General features: G+C 56.2%; 1 protein-coding gene across 1 annotated transcript in view; it reads right to left on the bottom strand.

Annotated features, from left to right (window-relative positions):
• Nucleotides 1-66: 66 nt before the first annotated feature.
• Nucleotides 67-20,846, bottom strand: part of SNRNP200 (small nuclear ribonucleoprotein U5 subunit 200) — a 43,480-nt gene continuing 22,700 nt past the window's right edge. Inside the window, exons 22-45 of the mRNA XM_085559347.1 lie at nt 20,401-20,553; nt 19,616-19,696; nt 19,197-19,280; nt 18,464-18,570; nt 18,266-18,384; nt 16,953-17,107; nt 15,553-15,742; nt 14,795-14,968; nt 13,840-14,000; nt 12,746-12,973; nt 11,805-11,996; nt 11,165-11,343; nt 10,438-10,589; nt 10,018-10,126; nt 9,596-9,704; nt 9,048-9,237; nt 8,323-8,487; nt 7,514-7,635; nt 6,570-6,713; nt 5,295-5,471; nt 4,594-4,754; nt 3,128-3,209; nt 2,306-2,398; nt 67-844 (exon numbers count right to left, since the gene is read on the bottom strand). Coding sequence (XP_085415473.1) covers nt 701-844; nt 2,306-2,398; nt 3,128-3,209; nt 4,594-4,754; nt 5,295-5,471; nt 6,570-6,713; nt 7,514-7,635; nt 8,323-8,487; nt 9,048-9,237; nt 9,596-9,704; nt 10,018-10,126; nt 10,438-10,589; nt 11,165-11,343; nt 11,805-11,996; nt 12,746-12,973; nt 13,840-14,000; nt 14,795-14,968; nt 15,553-15,742; nt 16,953-17,107; nt 18,266-18,384; nt 18,464-18,570; nt 19,197-19,280; nt 19,616-19,696; nt 20,401-20,553 — 3,471 coding nt within the window. The 3' untranslated portion in view covers nt 67-700. The remainder of the gene's footprint in view (nt 845-2,305; nt 2,399-3,127; nt 3,210-4,593; nt 4,755-5,294; nt 5,472-6,569; nt 6,714-7,513; nt 7,636-8,322; nt 8,488-9,047; nt 9,238-9,595; nt 9,705-10,017; nt 10,127-10,437; nt 10,590-11,164; nt 11,344-11,804; nt 11,997-12,745; nt 12,974-13,839; nt 14,001-14,794; nt 14,969-15,552; nt 15,743-16,952; nt 17,108-18,265; nt 18,385-18,463; nt 18,571-19,196; nt 19,281-19,615; nt 19,697-20,400; nt 20,554-20,846) is intronic.

Raw genomic sequence — 20,846 nt, 5'->3', positions numbered from 1 at the left:
AGGAATGAGGGAATTTGGGATCCGAGTTTGGGATTGGGGAATTTGGGATCCAGCACCGAGGCCGAGTCGCATCCCAAAGTTTATTTTCCATCCTAAAAAAAACTGTACAAAGCATCCAAGCCCTAATGGGAGCGGGATCTGCGGGATTTAGGGAATTTTTAGGGAATTTTCTGGTATTTTACAGAATTTGGGTGGGATATTTTGGGATTCTGAAGGGTTTTACTGGGAATCTGTGGGATTTGGGGTTTTTCTCTGGAATATTTTGGGATTTTGTGGGTTTTTACTGGGGTTTTTGGGTTTTCCTGGGATATCTGGAATTTTGAGGGCCAGTTTTGGGTTTCCCTGGGATTTCTGGAATTCCAAGGACCAGTTTTGGGTTTCCCTGGAATATTTGGAATTCCAAGGGCCAGTTTCAGGTTTCCCTGGGATATTTGGGATTCTGTGGGATTTTCGGGTTTTGACTGGGATTTCTGGAATTCTGAGGGATGATTCCAGGTTTCCCTGGGACTTTTGGGATTCTGAAGGGCAATGTGGGGTTTCCCTGGGATTTTTGGGATTCTGGAGGACAACGCGGGGTTTCCCTGGGATATCTGGAATTCCGGGGGCCGATTCCGGGTTTCCCTGGGATATCTGGAATTCCGGGGGCCGATTCCGGGTTTCCCTGGGATTCCTGGAATTCCGGGGGCCGATTCTTTCGGGCTCAGTCGGAGTCGGAGTCGCTCTCGGCCTCCTTGACGTCCACGCTGAACTTGTACTCCTGGTCGCAGCCCATGTAGGCGTCGCTCATGAAGAACAGCGTGTAGTGCTGTGTGCCCGCCGCCGGCGCCACGAAATCCAGCTTCACCTGGGCACGGGGATGGCACCGTCACCCAGGGGCACCCGGGGCACCCAGGGCACCCAGGGCACCCAGCCCAGCTTCACCTGGGCACGGGGATGGCATGGTCACCCAGGGGCACCCAGGGCACCCAGGGGCACCCAGCCCATGGCACCCAGCCCAGCTTCACCTGGGCACGGGGATGGCACCGTCACCCGGGCACCCAGGGCACCCAGGGGCACCCAGTGTCACCCAGTGTCACTCTGGGGTCACCCAGCCCAGCTTCACCTGGGCATGGGGATGGCACCGTCACCCGGGGGCACCCGGGGCACCCAGCCCATGGCACCCAGTGTCACCCAGCCCAGCTTCACCTGGGCATGGGGATGGCACCGTCACCCAGGGGCACCCAGCCCATGGCACCCAGCCCAGCTTCACCTGGGCACGGGGACAGGGCATGGTCACCCAGGGGCACCGGGGCACCCAGGGCACCCAGCCCATGGCACCCAGCCCAGCTTCACCTGGGCACGGGGATGGCACCGTCACCCAGGGGCACCCAGGGGCACCCAGGGCACCCAGCCCATGGCACCCAGCCCAGCTTCACCTGGGCACGGGGATGGCACCGTCACCCAGGGGCACCCAGGGGCACCCAGGGCACCCAGCCCATGGCACCCAGCCCAGCTTCACCTGGGCACGGGGATGGCACCGTCACCCAGGGGCACCCAGGGGCACCCAGGGCACCCAGCCCATGGCACCCAGCCCAGCTTCACCTGGGCACGGGGATGGCACCGTCACCCGGGCACCCGGGGCACCCAGGGGCACCCAGGGCACCCAGCCCATGGCACCCAGCCCAGCTTCACCTGGGCACGGGGATGGCATGGTCACCCAGGGGCACCCAGCCCAGCTTCACCTGGGCACGGGGATGGCACCGTCACCCAGGGGCACCGGGGGCACCCAGGGCACCCAGCCCATGGCACCCAGTGTCACCCAGCCCAGCTTCACCTGGGCACGGGGATGGCATGGTCACCCAGGGGCACCCAGGGCACCCAGTGTCACCCAGCCCAGCTTCACCTGGGCACGGGGACAGGGCATGGTCACCCAGTGTCACCCAGTGTCACCCAGGGTCACTCTGGTGTGACCCAGCCCAGCTTCACCTGGGCACGGGGACAGGGCATGGTCACCCAGTGTCACCCAGTGTCACCCGGGGTCACTCTGGTGTCACCCAGCCCAGCTTCACCTGGGCACGGGGACAGGGCATGGTCACCCAGGGGCACCCAGGGGCACCCAGGGTCACTCTGGTGTCACCCAGCCCGTGGCACCCGGTGTCACATGGTGCCACCCCCACTCCATGTCAGCAGCTGTGTCACCCGTCCCATGTCACCCCCCCACAGGGTCCCCAGAGTGTCCACAGTGCCACCCCCAGTGCCACCAAATGCCAGCCCAGTGCCACCAAATGCCACCCCAGTGCCACCCCCGGTGTCCCCCCAGTGTCACCTTGGCCTTCTGCTGCAGCGTCAGGCGCTTGATGGAGATGAGGCTGTTGGACTTGGAGTCCCCGATCACCACCCACCAGCCCTCCTCACGCTTCTGTGGGGACATGGGGGACATCAGGGACACTGCCACCCCAGTGCCACCCCAGTGCCACCCACCAGCCCTCCTCACGCTTCTGTGGGGACATGGGGGACATCAGGGACACTGCCACCCCAGTGCCACCCCAGTGCCACCCACCAGCCCTCCTCACGCTTCTGTGGGGACATGGGGGACATCAGGGACACTGCCACCCCAGTGCCACCCCAGTGCCACCCACCAGCCCTCCTCACGCTTCTGTGGGGACATGGGGGACATCAGGGACACTGCCACCCCAGTGCCACCCCAGTGCCACCCACCAGCCCTCCTCACGCTTCTGTGGGGACATCAGGGACATGGGGGACATCAGGGACACTGCCACCCCAGTGCCACCCCAGTGCCACCCACCAGCCCTCCTCACGCTTCTGTGGGGACATGGGGGACATCAGGGACACTGCCACCCCAGTGCCACCCCAGTGCCACCCCAGTGCCACCCACCAGCCCTCCTCACGCTTCTGTGGGGACATCAGGGACACTGCCACCCCAGTGCCACCCCAGTGCCACCCCAGTGCCACCCACCAGCCCTCCTCACGCTTCTGTGGGGACATCGGGGACATGGGGGACATCAGGGACACTGCCACCCCAGTGCCACCCCAGTGCCACCCCAGTGCCACCCACCAGCCCTCCTCATGGTGACATCATCAGGGACAGGGGGACATTGGGGTCGGGGGGACCCCGAGCCCGCGGTACCTGTGGGAACAGGGGCGCGATGACCGGCCCCGTGACCTCCTCCTCACGCTCCAGCTGCACCAGCACCACCACGGGGCCACCACTGGGGACGGGGACGGGGTCAGCAACCCCAAACCCCATCCCAAACCCCAAACCCCATCCCAAACCCTGTCCTGATCCCATCCCAAACCCTGTCCTGATCCCATCCCAAACCCCAAACCCCATCCCAAACCCTGTCCTGATCCCATCCCAAACCCCAAACCCCATCCCAAACCCCAAACCCCATCCCAAACCCTGTCCTGATCCCATCACAAACCCCAAACCCCATCCCAAACCCTGTCCTGATCCCATCCCAAACCCTGTCCTGATCCCATCACAAACCCCAAACCCTGTCCTGATCCCATCACAAACCCCAAACCCCATCCCAAACCCTGTCCTGATCCCATCCCAAACCCCAAACCCTGTCCTGATCCCATCCCAAACCCCAAACCCTGTCCTGATCCCATCCCAAACCCCATCCTGATCCCAAACCCTGTCCTGATCCCATCACAAACCCCAAACCCCATCCCAAACCCTGTCCTGATCCCATCCCAAACCCCAAACCCCATCCCAAACCCCATCCTGATCCCATCCCAAACCCCAAACCCCATCCCAAACCCCATCCTGATCCCATCCCAGCACCACCACGGGGCCACCGCTGGGGACAGGAACGGGGTCAGCAACAGCGGGACCACACCGTGATCCTGACCCCGATCCCGATCCCATCCAACAATCCCAATGGCCCCGGTGGCCCCGGTGGCCCCGCTCTCACCTGCGGATGTTGTCCCTGTCCCCCACCCCGCAGGACATCTCCATGTTGGGGCACCACTTGCAGAACCATCTCCACGATCCCAATGATCCCAACGATCCCAACGACCCCAGTCCCATCCCAATGACCCCAATCCCAATGACCCTGATGACCCCGGTGGCCCCGGTGGCCCCGCTCTCACCTGCGGATGTTGTCCCTGTCCCCCACCCCGCAGGACATCTCCATGTTGGGGCACCACTTGCAGAACCATCTCCATGATCCCAACGATCCCAACGACCCCAGTCCCATCCCAATGACCCCAATCCCAACCCTGGTGGCCCCGGTGGCCCCGCTCTCACCTGTGGATGTTGTCCCTGTCCCCCACCCCGCAGGACATCTCCATGTTGGGGCACCACTTGCAGAACCATCTCCATGATCCCAATGATCCCAACGATCCCAACGACCCCAGTCCCATCCCAATGACCCCAATCCCAACCCCGATGACCTTGGTGGCCCCGGTGGCCCCGCTCTCACCTGCGGATGTTGTCCCTGTCCCCCACCCCGCAGGACATCTCCATGTTGGGGCACCACTTGCAGAACCATCTCCACGATCCCAATGATCCCAACGACCCCAGTCCCATCCCAATGACCCCAATCCCAACCCTGGTGGCCCCGGTGGCCCCGGTGGCCCCGCTCTCACCTGCGGATGTTGTCCCTGTCCCCCACCTCGTAGGACAGCTCGATGTTGGGGTAGCGGTTGCAGAAGCGCGCCACGTCGGCGATCTGCGCCTCGGGCAGCTGCAGCAGCGCCGTGCGCTCCTCGTCCTCCATCTCCATGATGTCGAACACGCTCTCCACGCCCTGCAATTGCCCCACGCGTCCCCAAGGTGTCCCCTGGGCGTCCCCAAGATGTCCCCTGGGTGTCCCCAAGATGTCCCCAGATTGTCCCCAAGATGCCCCCAAAGTGTCCCTTGGGTATTGGAGGACCTCGTTAATTGGTGAAGTAACTTGGAGTATCTCAACCCATGGGTGTCCCCAAGGTGTCCCCTTAAACTGTCCCCTGGGTGTCCCCAAAGTCCCCAGGGTGTCCCTCAAGTGTCCTGTGGGTCCTAAGGTATCCCCAAGATGTCCCTGAAGTGTCTCAAGAGTCCCAAGGAGTTCCCAAAATGTCCCCAAGGTCCCCAACATGTCCCAAAGATGTCCCCAAGGTGTCTCCAAAGTGTCCCATAGGTCCTAAGGTGTCCCCTTGGTGCCTCTGAGATCTCTGAGTCCCCTGGGTGTCCCCAAGATGTCCCCAAGGTGTCCCCAAGGTGTCCCCAAAGGGTCTCCGAAGTCCCGAAGGTGCCCCAGAGATGTCCCCAGGGTGTCCCCAAGGTGTCCCCAGGGGTCCCCAGGCCGCACCTTGTCGGCGCAGCGTTTGATGTGCTCCGAGGTGAAGTGGGGCAGCTGCTTCAGGTACGAGTCCTTGGACCACATGGCCTGGGTGACCATCTGGGCCAGCTCCATGGCGGCCAGCGCCGGGCTCAGCCACCCATTGCTGGACAGCACGTCCACACAGGCCTGGATCAGCCGGATGGCCTGGACACACGGACACACGGACACACGACACACGGACACGGCGGTCAGCGGTGGGCAGGGGTCATCAGGGATGGTCAGTGGTGGTCAGGGATGGTCAGGGGTGGTCAGGGGTGGTCAGGGATGGTCAGGAGTGGTCAGGGATGGTCAGGAGTGGTCAGGAGTGGTCAGGAGTGGTCAGGGATGGTCAGGAGTGGTCAGGGGTGGTCAGGGATGGTCAATGGTGGTCAGGAGTGGTCAGGGGTGGTCAGGGATGGTCAGGGGTGGTCAGGAGTGGTCAGGGGTGGTCAGGGATGGTCAGGGATGGTCAGTGGTGGTCAGGGATGGTCAGTGGTGGTCAGGGATGGTCAGGGATGGTCAGGAGTGGTCAGGAGTGGTCAGGGATGGTCAAGGATGGTCAGGAGTGGTCAGGGGTGGTCAAGGATGGTCAGGGGTGGTCAGGGATGGTCAGGGATGGTCAGGGGTGGTCAGGGATGGTCAGTGGTGGTCAGTGGAGGTCAGTGACAGCCAGGGATGGGGACCTCACAGGATGGACCCAGGCTGGAGCAGTTCCTGCAGAACTGACCCCATGGAAGAGTGACCACATGGGGCAATGCCAGGAGAACTGCCCCCAGGGGCTGGAATTCCTGGAGAACTGACCCAGGGGATGGAATTCCTGGAGAACTGACCCCAGGGGATGGAATTCCTGGAGAACTGACCCAGGGGATGGAATTCCTGGAGAACTGACCCAGGGGATGGAATTCCTGGAGAACTGACCCCAGGGGATGGAATTCCTGGAGAACTGACCCAGGGGCTGGAATTCCTGGAGAACTGCCCCCAGGGGCTGGAATTCCTGGAGAACTGACCCAGGGGATGGAATTCCTGGAGAACTGACCCCAGGGGATGGATCCAGGCTGGAATTCCTGGAGAATTGACCCCAGGGGATGGAATTCCTGGAGAACTGACCCCAGGGGATGGATCCAGGCTGGAATTCCTACAGAACTGCCCCCAGGGGATGGAATTCCTGGAGAACTGACCCCAGGGGATGGATCCAGGCTGGAATTCCTGGAGAACTGCCCCCAGGGGATGCAGCCAGGCGGGGGTTGTGGGGTCAGGTCCCACCTTGCTGAGGATCTCCTCGGTGTCCGACTGCAGCTCCGCGCTCAGCTGCATCCGGGACAGGTGGGCCTGGAGCAGCAGGTTGGTCTTGACGTGGGGGTCGTTGAACTTGGGGTTGGTCAATTTGTGGGGCACCTTCTGGGACAGCTGCGGTGGAGGAGAAACCCTTCAGGGCCACCCCCACATCGGTGCTCGACCCCGAAAACGGCTTCGGCGCCGGGGCGGAGCCGGGAGAGAGGCTTGGGATTGTGGAATCGCAGGGTTGGGGCTGTTGAGTGCTCATCCCACCCCATCCCAATCCTGATCCCATGGATCCCATTTCATCATTGCCATGGATCCCACTCCATCCCATTGATCCCATCCTCATCCCACCCCATCCCAATCCCATGGATCCCATTCCATCCTTGCCATGGATCCCATTCCATCCCATCCCATTGATCCCATCCTCATCCCACCCCATCCCGATCCCATGGATCCCATTCCATCCTTGCCATGGATCCCATTCCATCCCATCCCATTGATCCCATCCTCATCCCACCCATCCCAATCCCATGGATCCCATTCCATCCTTGCCATGGATCCCATTCCATCCCATTGATCCCATCCTCATCCCACCCATCCCAATCCCGATCCTACTGATCCCATTCTATCATTCATATTGATCCCACCCCATCAATCCTACTGATCCTATTCCAAATCCATCCCATTGATCCCATTGATCCTACCCCACTGACCCCATCCCATGGATCCCACCAATTCCATTTGATCCCATTGACCCCATCCCATGGATCCCAGGGATCCTGGACCTGGCGTAGCAGGTTGTCCTTGTGGTGCCGGATGGGGATGTCCCCATTGATCCCATCCCATTGACCCCACTGATCCCATCCCATGGATCCCATCCCATGGATCCCATCCCATGGATCCCACTGATCCCATGGATCCCGGACCTGGCGCAGCAGGTTGTCCTCGTGGTGCCGGATGGGGATGTTCTCGTACTCGGCGGCGTTGGAGATGATCTCCAGCAGCCCCCGCACCTTGGTCTTGGCGTTGAGGGACATGCTGAACAGTTCTGGGGGGAAACACACAGAAATTGGGAATTTTAGGGAGAAAATACATGAAAACAGGGAATTTTGGGGAGAAACACAAAAAAAATTTGCAATTCTGGAGGGAAAACCCAAAACCAGGGATTTTCTGGAAGGAAAATTAACAAAGCCAGGGATTTTTTGGGACAACACCCCAAAAAAGGGAATTTTTGAGGAAAACCCCCAACCCCATGGATTTTTAGGTTAAAACCCCCAAACACATTGATTTTTTTGAGGAAAACCCCCAAAACCATCAACTTTTTGGGACAACACCCCAAAATGGCAATTTTTTGGGGAAAACCACCAAAACCTATGAATTTTTTTGGTTTAAACTCCCAAACTCATGGATTTTTGTGGTTGAAACCCCCATATCAATAGTTTTTTTTGGTTGAAACCCATAAACCCATGGATATTTTTGGCTGAAAACCCCAACGCCATGGGTTTTTTGGGATAACACCCCAACCCCGTGGATATTTTGAGGGTAACCCCCAAACCCATGGATATTTTTGGTTGAAACCCCCAACCCCATGGATTTTTTGAGGGTAACCCCCAAACCCATGGATATTTTTGGTTGAAAACCCCAACCCCATGGATTTTTTGAGGGTAACCCCCAAACCCATGGATATTTTTGGTTGAAACCCCCAACCCCATGGATTTTTTGGGTTTTGGGGCACCTATGGTGGTGTAGTTGATGTAGTAGTAGGCGGCGATCATGCCCAGGTTGAGCGGCGCCACGTCCATCTCGTCCTCGATGCTGATGCACTTGGACTGCTCCAGGTCGCTGAGGGTCTGCTCCACCAGCTCCGACAGGTGATCCGACAGGTGCCGGTGGGACACGCCTGCCGGCGGGAACGGCAACATGGTGGGAAGGGTGGCATGGTGGGGTCATGGGGTCGTGGGATGAGAATAATGGGGTGGGAATGGTGGGATCATGGGACAGGATTGGGATGGATGTGGTGGGAATGGTGGGATAATGGGATCATGGGACTGGGATGGACATGGAGGAGTCATGGGATAATGGGAATGATGGGGTGGGAATGGTGGAATCATGGGATGGGAATGGTGGGATCATGGGACTGTGGGATGGGAATGGTGGCATCATGGGATGGGAATGGTGGGATCATGGGCTGGGAATGGTGGGATCATGGCACTGGGATGGATGGGGTGGGATGCAATGAGATCATGAGATCATGAGATCATGGGATAATGGGATGGGAATGATGGGATTGGGATGGATGGGGTGGGATGTAATGGGGTAATGGGATCACGGGATGGGGTAAAGGCGTAATGAGAATATGGGATAATGGAATAACGGGATGGAGTAACGGGATAATGGGAGGACAGGATTCCCAGCGCCGTTACCACCCCAGGAATTCCCAAGGGCTGATCCCATTCCCACCTTGCAGGTTGTAGTAGTTGGGGTTCTGGGTCATCCTGCGGTACAGGAAGGTCCAGGTCAGGTAGTCCACGGCGTCCTGCTTGTTCTCGATGGTCTTGGTGACGATCTCGGCGTTGAAGTGGTCGTGCATGCAGTGGTCCAGGTGTGACTCCACCGGCAGCGGCTCGTACAGGAACTTCTTGAAGAAATCCTGAGGCGGGACGGGCAGGAAAAGGGAAAGAATTCAAGAATTCATCCCAAAAATGCCGTGGGAACGCCCAGTGCGGTGCTCTGGGAGGGCTTGGGTTGTCCTTGGGGTGATCCCAACCCTGAGTGACGGTTTGGATGTCATCTCATCCACCCCATCCCATGGAACCCATCCCATTCCATTGCATTCCAATCCCCATCCCATGGATGCCATTCCATCCCAACCCATTGATCTCATTGATCCCATTGATCCCATTGATCCCATCCCATCCTGTCCATCCCATCTCATGGATCCCATCCCACCCCTCCACGAGGCCAATCCCGGCCCAGATGCCGGGAGCGCCCGCGGGTCGGTGCCCCACCTTCTTGGAGCCCTGGCACATGATGACGCAGCGCCCCTCGTCGTCCTGCAGCGGGCGGTTGGCATGGCCGACCATCTGCAGCACGTCGTAGATGGGGTAGTCCACGTACCTGCCCGGGCACGGCGTCAGCAGCAGGCCCGGAGGGGTCCCCGTCCCATCCCAACCCCAATCCCAACCCCAATCCCATTCATCCCATCCCATTGCACTGATCCCTGTGATTCCTTTGATTCCATCCCATCCCATCAATCCCACCCCATCCATCGCAATTCCATCCCATCCCACCCCATTCCATCCATCCCAATCCCATCAATCCAAATCCCATCCCACCCCATCCTGTCTATCCCAATCCCACCCCAATCCCGGTCCCCATCCCGATCCCAGCCCATCCCAATCCCAATTCCAATCCCGGGGCCCGGGCTCACGCGTGGATCTTGCCGTTGTAGTACTGCGTGTCCATGATGATCACCAGGTGTGCCGAGATGTTCATGCCCCAGCAGAGGCTGCGTGAGGCCACCATCACCTGCACGGCTCCTGCGGGCGGGAGGGCCCCGGCTCAGCGGGGACGGGATCCCGGCGCTCCGGGCACGCGGAGGCGGCGCCGGGGGAACATCCCGGAATTTGTGGGGGTGGGAGGTGGAGATGCGTGGAGTGGGTTGGGTTGGGTTGGGTTCTGAAGAGCATTTCCAGTGCCACCCCCTAATCCAGCCCATCTCATCACCTCCAACCCCTATCTCAATCCATCCCACCATATTCCACCCCGTCCCACCATCCTAATCCCATCCCAATCCCAATCCTGATCAGGATCCCAGCCCATCCCGCTCCCGATGCCGCCGTGCCCTCACCGGAGCTGAAGAGCTGCTCCACCACGCGGCGCTCCATGGCCGTCAGCCCCTCGTGCAGGTACCCGACGCCGTTCACCAGCGTCTCCTTCAGCGTGGGGTCGCTCAGCTTCTCCAGGTAGGGCACCAGGTCCTTCTCGGCGCAGTGCAGGAACCTGGCGGGGCGTCCGGGACGTGGTCAGCTTGGGAAAGGCCTTGGGGATCACCTGTCCCATCAATCCCAGCCCATCCATCCCAATCCCATCATCTCATCAATCCCATCCTATCCCAATCCCCATCCCACCCCAATTCCATCTCATCAATCCCATCCCATCCCCTTGATCCCGTTCCCTTAATCCCACTGATCCCAACCCCAATCCCATCCTATCCCATGATCTCCCTCTTCTCCATGCCAAGTCCCCTCAGCTCCCTCAGGAATTCCCCATCTCCACTTCATAACCCATCCCTGGACATTCTCCAACCCCACAACCCATCCCTGGATGTTCTCCAACCCCACAACCCATCCCTGGATGTTCTCCAACTCCACAACCCATCCCATGATGTCCCCAGGTGTCCCCATTCCCATCTCCCTCAGGAACTCCCCATCCCTGGACGTTCTCCAGCCCCACAACCCATCCCTGGATGTCCCCAGGTGTCCCCATTCCCATCTCCCTCAGGAACTCCCCATCCCTGGACGTTCTCCAGCCCCACAGCCCATCCCATGGTGGCCCCAGGTGTCCCCAGGTGCCACCTGTGGCGCTGGACGTCGGAGGCGCAGGTGGTCAGGATGTTGATGGCCGTGAGCCGGGTCTGCTTGCGGGAGGGGACGAAGACCAGGACGGGTTTTTTGGGCGAGTGCTTCATCACGGCGTGGTAGACGGGCTTGGCCATGGACAGCAGCCGCGTCTGCGTGTGGCTGATGTTGAAACCCTGCCAAAAACACCAAATCCCGATGGATCCCAAAGGATTCCCCGCCAAACCGGCGGGAAATGCTGGAAAATCTGTTTCATTCCGGCACAGTAACGGTCGATCCTTGGATTGGTGATCAATGGCCAATCTCAATCCCAATCCCAAGGGATCATGGCCAAGGATTCCCAATGACCCCAAAGGATTATGGCCAAAAATTATCAATGATCCCAATGGATCATAGCCAAGAATGACCAACAATCCCAATGGATCATGGCCAAGGATTCCCAACGATCCCAATGGATCATGGCCAAGGATTCCCAACGATCCCAATGGATCATGGCCAAGAATTAATCAGCCAAGAACAACCAACAATCCCAAGGGATCACGGCCAAGAATGATCAACGACCCCAAGGGATCATGGCCAAGGATTCCCAACGATCCCAAGGAATTCTTCCAAGCATGGCGGCCGTTCCCGTCCCTACCTGGATGTGCAGCTCCAGGGGCACGGGGCGCACGTTGGGGTGGAAGTTGAAGGTGGCCGTGGCGCTGCAGCCCAGCCAGTGCGCCACGTCCTTGGCGTTGGACAGCGAGGAGCTCAGCGCCACGATGCGGATCGGCCGCTCGATCTGCGACGAGATGTAGCGCATGCGCGAGCAGATCACCTCCAGCACGGGCTGTGGGGGAAAACGGGATCAGGAATGGGATTGGGAATGGGATCAGGAGTGGGATCCGTGAGCAGATCACCTCCAGCACGGGCTGTGGGGGAAAACAGGATCGGGAATGGGATCAGGAGTGGGATCCATGAGCAGATCAGCTCCAGCACGGGCTGTGGGGGAAAATGGGATCAGGAATGGGATTGGGAATGGGATCAGGGGTGGGATCAGGAACAGAATCAGAGTCAGGAGCAGGATTGGAAGCAGGAGTGGGATGAGAAATGGGATCAGGAGCAGGATCAGGAGTGGGATCAGGAAGAGGATCAGGAACGGGATCAGGAGCAAGATCAAGAGTAGGACTCGGAGGAGGATCAGGAACAGCATCTGAAATGGGATCAGGAGCAGGATCAGGAGTGGAATCAGGAAGAGGATCAGGAATGGGATCAGGAGGAGGATCAGGAATGGGATCAGGAGTGGAATCAGGAAGGGAATCAGGAGGAGGATCAGGAATGGGATCAGGAGCAGGATCAGGAGTGGAATCAGGAAGGGAATCAGGAGGAGGATCAGGAATGGGATCAGGACTATTCCTGGCTGAGATCCACCCAGGGCACCCCATGGAAACACTTCCTGATCTTCCCAAGGCATGGACACCTCCCACCCCACAGGATCCATTCCCATCAGGAAAACCTGCTCCAAAACGAGTCAGAATCCCACTGGGAACCTCCCGTTGCGGGCTGGACCCATCCCCACGCCACTCCCAGGATCCTCACCCCATTCTCGCCCCCGATCAGGTGCACTTCATCCACGATGAACAGGTTGACGTTCTGGACGTTCTTGCGCTGCTTCCAGCGGCGGGAGAGGATATCCCACTTTTCCGGGGTGCTGATGATGATGTTCCCTTTTCCCAGCAGCTTCAGGTCCGTGCTGGTCTCCCCGGTGAGCAGCACCACCTTCTTGTTGAGGCGCTCCTGGAATTTCTCGTACCAATCCATGAAAACCTGGGGGAAGGGGGATTGAGAAGCCGGAAGGTTCTCAGCGGATTTATCCGGAATTCATAAAGGAGAGGCGGTGTTGTTCCCAAAATGGGGGTGATTCCCACCAGATTCCTCTCAAATGTCACTCAAATTGGGGTGAGTGCTGCTCAATTCTCCTCATATTTCCCTCAAATTCGGGAAATTCCAAATTCCCCTCAAATTGGGGCAATTCCTACCGAAGTTGCCTCAAAATTGGGGCAATTCAACAAAATCCCCTCAAAAATAGGGCAATTCCCACCAAATTCCCCTTAAAATGGGACAATTCCCACCAAATTGAGGCAATTCCCTCAAACTTCCCCTCAAAATGGGGAATTTCCCCTTAATTCCCTTCAAATTCCTCTCATGTTTCCCTCAAGCTGGGACAATTCCTACCAAATTCTTCCGTAATTCACCCCCAGCATCCTCATGCCACGCAAACCCCGAGTCGATCCAAATGGAACGAAGGGCAAAGTTGGGAATTCCCATCTGCAGGGAATTCCTGACTGGGTATTGCCATCTGCAGGGAATTCCTGACTGGGAATTGCCACCTCCAGGGCATTCCTGGTTGAGAATTGCCACCTCCAGGGAATTCCTGGTTGGGAATTGACAACTCCAGGGAATTCCTGATTGGGAATTCCCATCTCCAGCACATTCCTGGTTGAGAATTCCCATCTCCAGCACATTCCTGGTTGGGAATTGACAACTCCAGGGAATTCCTGATTGGGAATTCCCATCTCCAGCACATTCCTGGTTGAGAATTGCCACCTCCAGGGCATTCCCAGTTGGGAATTGCCACCTCCAGGGCATTCCCAGTTGGGAATTGCCATCTCCAGGGAATTCCTGGGGCTCACCTGCTCGGCCAGGGCCTCCATGGGGGTGATGTAGACGCAGCGACCCTCGGAATTCTGGAGGAGCATGCGGAGGATGGCGAACTCGGCGCAGATGGTTTTGCCGCTGCCGGTGGGCGCGCCCACGAAGACGTTGTCGTCGCTGTTGTACACCGTGTTGAACACTGCGGGATCGGGGCAATTCCCACGGGTTTAGGGGGGAAAAAAAATTTGGGAATGGGGTGAGGATCCGGTTGGAGTGAGGGGAGAGCCAGGAAAGGCTCTTCAGGGATAAACGAGGGATCCCAAAATTCTGGGAATAGGGATAAACCATGGATCCAAAATTCTGGGAATAGGGGAATAAACTCTGGGATTAGAGGATAAACCATTGATGCAAAATTCTGGGAATAGAGAATAAACCATGGATCCCAAAACTCTGGGATTAGGGGGAAAAAACTCTGGGATTAGGGGATAAACCATTGATCCAAAATTCTGGGAAGAGGGTATAAATCATAGATCCAAAAACTCTGGGAGAGGGGATAAACCAGAGATCACAATAGTTTTGGAATAATGATAAACCACAGATCCCAAAATTCTGGGAGAGGGGATAAAACATGGATCCAAAATTCTGGGAGTAGGGGATGATCCATGGATCCCAAAACTCTGGGAACTGGGGATAAACCATGGATCCAAAAATTATGGGATGGGGTAAACCACAGATCCCAAAACTCTAGGAATAATGATAATCCACAGATCCCAAATTCTGGGAATAGGGATAAACCACGAATCCCAAAATTCTGGGAATAGGGATAAACCACGAATCCCAAAACTCTGGGAGAGACAAAACCCACATGGAATAAGCACAAGGATCAACCACAACTCCCAGAACCTGCCAAACCCATCCAAAACCCCGAAACCACCCGAGAATTCCCACCGAAAGCGCTGAATCCCGGGAAACGGCGGCGGGATGGAGGCTCACCTTGAGTCTGGATGGGGTTGAAGAAGGGGAACTTGTCCTGGTAGAGGCTCTCGAAGGCGCTGTTGCGCAGCGCCGACACCGGCAGCGGCTGCAGGTCCAGCAGCTCCGTGGGCGGCGGGTATTTCTCCGGAAGGATCAGGTGCCGGAAGGAAACGGGAAGTTGTGTCTCACAGGCTGGAGGAGGGAAAGAATTCCTGGGATTTTCCAGGTGCGTGGATCCAGAGGGGGATGGGTTTGCCATGGGGGTGGGAAATGGATTCTGGAGGTTTGGGAGAGGGGATGGACCTGGAATTCCAAAGGTTTGGGAATAGGGAAAAAAAAACAGATTCCAAAGATTTAGGAGAGGGGATAAAAAAAGAGACTTCAAAGGTTTGGGAAAAGGGATAAAAACAGATTCCAAAGGTTTGGGAGAGGGGATAAACCCAGAATCACAAAGCTCTGGGAGAAGGGATAAAAATCCCAGGAAAAACCAGGAATAAACCCCAATAAAGGGGCACTCACAGAGCCATAAAATCTGGAATAAACCCAGGAAAAAACAGGAATAAAGTCTGGGGGAAAATGGGAATAAAACCAGGAAAAACCAAAAATAAAACCAGGAAAAAACAGGAATAAAACCCGGAAAACCCAGAATAAATCCCAGGGAAAAGCAGGAATTAAGGCAGAAAAAAACAAAGAATAAAAGCAGAAAAAAACCAAGAATAATAAAAGAAGAAAATAGGAATAAAAGCAGGAGTAAACCCAGGAAAAGGGGCACTCACAGAGCCAGCGGTCGGACACCACCCGGATGAAATACTGAGGGGGCAGGGGCTCGAAGACGGGCACAAAAAATGTCACCAGGTGCTCATCCTGGGCATATTTGGCCTTGAGCAGGAAATATTCGTGGTGCAGGATCACCTCGCTGTCCACATCCTCCACCAGGATCCAGAAAGCCTCCGAGGAGCCATGAACCTGGAGAAAAAAAAGGAGAAATTCTCAATTCCCTGTACCAGCCCGCATAATTCCAAATGTTCCGGACACAAAATGGCTCCTTGTGTGGTTTTGATTGTGTTTTGCCACGTGGTTTTTAAAACTGAACCCCAGATTTTCTGGTTTTGCACGTTTTACCTGATTTTCACAATCCTGCCCCATAAATCTCATTTTTCCCCTCAATCAGGGCACTTTCCCCTCATGATTTCCACATCCCAGCCCCAAAATCCTCCCTTTTCCCTCATGGTTTTCACATCCCAGCACCAGAATTCTCCATTTCCCCTCACAATTTCCACCCCCCCATTCCCCCTCACAATTTCCACCCTTCATTCCCAAAATCCCCCATTTCACCTCACAATTTCCACCCCAAAATCCCCCATTCCCCCTCACAATTTCCACCCCCCACCCCAAAATCCCCCATTTCCCCTCACAATTTCCTCCCCCCACCCCAAAATTCCCCATTTCCCCTCACAATTTTCACCCTTAATTCTCAGATTTCCCCATTCCCCCTCACAATTCCCTCCTCCTACCCCAAATTTCCCCATTCCCCCATACAATTTCCACCCCCTACCGCAAATTTCCCCATTCCCCCTCACAATTCCCTCCTCCCACCCCAAAATTCCCCATTTCCCCTCACAATTTCCATGCCAAAATCCCCAATTTACCCTCACAATTTCCACTCCCCTACCCCAAAATCTCCAATTTCCCCTCACAACTCCCTCTTCCCACCCCAAAATTCCCCATTTCCCCTCACAATTTCCACCCCCCACCCCAAAATTCCCCATTTCCCCTCACAATTTCCACCCTTCATTCCCAAAATTCCCCATTTCCCCTCACAATTTCCACTCCCCTACCCCAAAATCCCCAATTTCCCCTCACAATTTCCACTCCCCCACCCCAAAATCCCCAATTTCCCCTCACAATTTCCACTCCCCCACCCCAAAATACCCAATTTCCCCTCACAATTCCCTCCCCCCACCCCAAAATTCCCCATTTCCCCTCACAATTTCCATGCCAAAATCCCCCATTTCCCCTCACAATTTCCACTCCCCCACCCCAAAATCCCCAATTTCCCCTCACAATTTCCACTCCCCTACCCCAAAACTCCCCATTTCCCCTCACAACTCCCTCCTCCCACCCCAAATTCCCCCATTTCCCCCCAGTTTCCCACCCCAAACCCCACATTTCCCACCTTCTCGTCCCACTGGAAGTCGGGCGCGATGGTGAGCTCCACCTTGAGCGTGGAGCGCGTGATGGGCTGCAGGTGCACCGACAGCTCCAGCTTCGGGAACAGGTGCACGTATTTATGGATGGTTTTCCCCATTTTCGGCATCCGGATCAGCTCTCCTGTCACCGGAGTGGGGGAAAAAAAAATAAAAATAAGGGATGGGGACAGGGAGGATGCCAAAAAGAGTGGATTTCAGAAGGTGAGGCGGCTGCTCCAGACGCTCAGGGCGATTTCGGGAGGAATTATCGCACTTCTGAGGGGAAAGTTCCAATTTCTGAGGGAAAAGCTCCAATTTCTGAGGGAAATGTCCCAGTTTCTGAGGGAAAATCCCCAATATCTGAGGGAAATCCTGGAGAAATTCCCCCATTTCTGAGGGAAAATCCTGGAGAAATTCCCCCATTTCTGAGGGAAATCCTCCAATTTCTGAGGGAAGTCTCCCAATATCTTAGGGAAATTCATGGAGAAATTACTCAATTTCTGAGTGAAATTCCCCCATTGCTGAGGGAAAATCCTGGAGAAATTCCCCCATTTCTGAGGGAAAATCCCCAACATCTGAGTGAAATTCCTGGAGAAATCCCCCCATCTCTGAGGAAAATCTCACAATTTCTGAGGGAAAATCTATGTGAAATTCCCTCAATTCTGAGGGGAATTCCCCCATTTCTAAGGAAAAATCCTCAATTTCTGAGGGAAAATGCTGGAGAAATCCCCCCATTTCTGAGGGGAAATTCTGGAGAAACTGCATCCCTCAAAACAAAGAATTTTTTTCAAAATCTCATCTAAACCAGGATTTCAGGGATTTTAGCCTGGATTTGGGGGATTCCCCCATGCCACAATCCGGAACCCCTCCCCATTCTGGATTTGGGGGATTTTAGGCCAAATTTTGGGGATTTTTCCTAAATTTTGGGGATTTTAGTCCAAATTCAGGGGATTCTCCCATGTCACAATCTGGAACCCCTCCCCAGCCTGGATTTGAGGGATTTTAGCCCAAATTCGGGAGATTTTAGCCAGAATTCAGGGGATTTTATCCCAAATTTTGTGGATTTTAGCCTGAATTCAGGGGATTTTAGCCCAAATTTGGGGGATTTTAGCGGGAATTCAGGGGATTTTAGCCCAAATTTGGGGGATTTTAGTGGGAATTCAGGGGATTTTATCCCAAATTTTGCAGATTTTAGCCCGAATTTTGAGCACTTTAGCCCAAATTCAGGGGACTCTCCCATGCCACAATCCCAAACCCCTCCCCACTCCCAATTTGGGCCATTTTCCGCCCGTTTCAGCACCGATCTCGTTGTGGTTGAGGTCGTAGAGGCGCTCGAAGGGGAAATTCTTCTTCTCGATCTTCTTCACCACCTCCTCGGGCAGCTTCTTGAACTGGCGCAGGGGACACATGGACTGCCACCTGCGGGGACACGGCGGGGGCTCAGGGGACGCCGGGAATTCCCGGGAATTCCGGGGAATTTCGCGGGATCGCGGCTCACATGCGCTTGTCGATCATCTTGCAGAGGTTGAGGGTCTTGTCGGTGAGCTGGGCCCAGCCGCGGTTCAGGACGATCTCAAAGATGGCTCTCATCAGCCTCCCGGCCGACTGCGCGACACCGGAAGGGTTTTGGGGGCAGATCCTGGAAATTCCCAAATTCCCATCCCACCCCGGGTGCCAGCCTGGAGGGGGTTTGGGGTGGGAATGAGCCAAAATCCCAAACAATGTCACCACAACTGGTGGCATCACACAGCGTTGGCCTTGGACACATCCAGGGATCTCAGGTCCTTTGGGAATTCCATCCCAGCCCCTCAAAGGGAAAATTCCTTCCCAAAATCCCACCTGGATGGAACCATGGAATGGTTTGGGTTTGAGGGACACCAAAGCCCATCTGGTCCCACCACGAGCTGGGACATTTCCCACTGGATCAGGTGGATCCAAACTCACCTTGGACACTTCCAGGGATCCCAGGTCCTCTGGGAATTCCATCCCAGCCCCTCAAAGGGAAAACTCCTTCCCAAAATCCCACCTAGGTCTCCTCATGACACCATGGAATGCTTTGAGTTGGAGGAGCACCAAGGTTCTCCCAGTCCCACTGCGGGTCCCAGACCTTCCACTGTCCCAGGTGGCTCCAAACTGATCTTGGACACTTCCAGGGATCCCAGCTGCTCTGGGAATTCCATCCCAGCCCCTCCCCAATCCCACTGGGAATTCTGAGGGAATTCCCGGCTCACCTGGGTGACGTAGACCATGTCGGCCATGAGGGCGAACCCCTCCAGCTTCAGCTGAGAGATGAAGGCCTGGAGCAGGACGTTGATCTGGGAACGGCGATGGAAAAGCTCTCAGGGAAAATCCCGGGAAAGCTGCTTTGCCTGGAGCTTAATTCCCAAGGAAATCTCCTTTTCCTGGTACAAAATTCCTCGGAAATCTGCTTTTCCTGTTCCCAAATTTCCAGGAAATCTCCTTTTCCTGTTCCCAAATTCCCAGGAGAGCCGCTTTTCCCGGTTCCTCATTCCCAAGGAAATTTCCTTTTCCCCCAAAGATCCTTTTCCCATGGATCTCCTGGCTCTCTCGGAGCTTCCCAGCCCCGTTCAGGACATCCCGGAGAGGGAAGAGCGCAGAATTCCCACCGGGAATTCCCGGCAGGGCTCACCTTGGCACTGGGCTCCTCGATGCTCTCCTTCACCGGGATCGGGACTCGCTCCAGGAGCTTCTGCAGCTCCAGCTTCTCCTCCTGGGGGAACAGGGATGGCTGAGGGGGTTGGGTGATGGGTGTTGGGTGATGGGTGTTGCTGATGGGTGTTGGGTGATGGCCATTGAGTGATGGCTGCTGGGTGCTTTTGGCTGTTGGGTGATGGTGGGTGTTGATCAATGGCTGTCGGGTGACGGCTGTTTGATGTTGGGTGCTGTTGGGTGATGGGTGTTGGGTGATGGATGTTGTTGGGTGATGTTGGGTGTTGATCAATGGCTGTCGGGTGACGGCTGTTTGACATTGGGTGTTGTTGGGTGCTGTTGGGTGTTGGGTGATGGGTGCTGTTGGGTGATGGTGGGTGTTGATCAATGGCTGTCGGGTGACGGCTGTTTGACGTTGGGTGTTGTTGGGTGATGGTGGGTGTTGATCAATGGCCGTCGGGTGACGGCTGTCTGACGTTGGGTGCTGTTGGGTGATGGTGGGTGTTGATCAATGGCTGTCGGGTGACGGCTGTTTGATGTTGGGTGTTGTTGGGTGATGGTGGGTGTTGATCAATGGCTGTCGGGTGACGGCTGTTTGACGTTGGGTGCTGTTGGGTGATGGTGGGTGTTGATCAATGGCCGTTGGGTGACGGCTGTTTGATGTTGGGTGTTGTTGGGTGATGGGTGCTGTTGGGTGCTGTTGGGTGTTGAACAATGGCCGTCGGGTGACGGCTGTCTGACGTCGGGCGCTGCCCGTCCCCGTACCTCGCGCACGGTGATGTTGCGGAACTCCGAGGACAGCGAGAAGACGCGGAAGAGCTCGATCTCGCTCAGGGTGGGCTTCAGCAGCTGGTTGTACGTCTGCACCGTCTCGTTGGTGATGTAGTAATGGCTGGCGATGCGGCCCAGCTCCGTCACCTGCCGGGACAGCCGGGAACGGGGCGGGAACGGTCGGGATAAACCACGGGAACGGTCAGGATAAACCATGAGAATGATCAGGATAAACCACAGGAACAGTTGGGATAAACCATGGGAACAGTCAGGATAAACCACGGGAACGGTTGGGATAAACCACGGGAATGATCAGGATAAACCATGGGAATGGTCAGGATAAACCACAGGAATGGTTGGGATAAACCATGGGAACAGTCAGGATAAACCATGGGAACAGTCAGGATAAACCATGGGAACAGTCAGGATAAACCATGGGA

The sequence above is a fragment of the Lonchura striata genome, chromosome 22 (genome assembly GCF_050655825.1).
Source record: "Lonchura striata isolate lonStrDom1 chromosome 22, ASM5065582v1, whole genome shotgun sequence".
NCBI lineage: Eukaryota > Metazoa > Chordata > Aves > Passeriformes > Estrildidae > Lonchura > Lonchura striata.
Note: the sequence above shows the minus strand (reverse complement) of the source record. Positions and strands in the feature narration are given on the sequence as shown.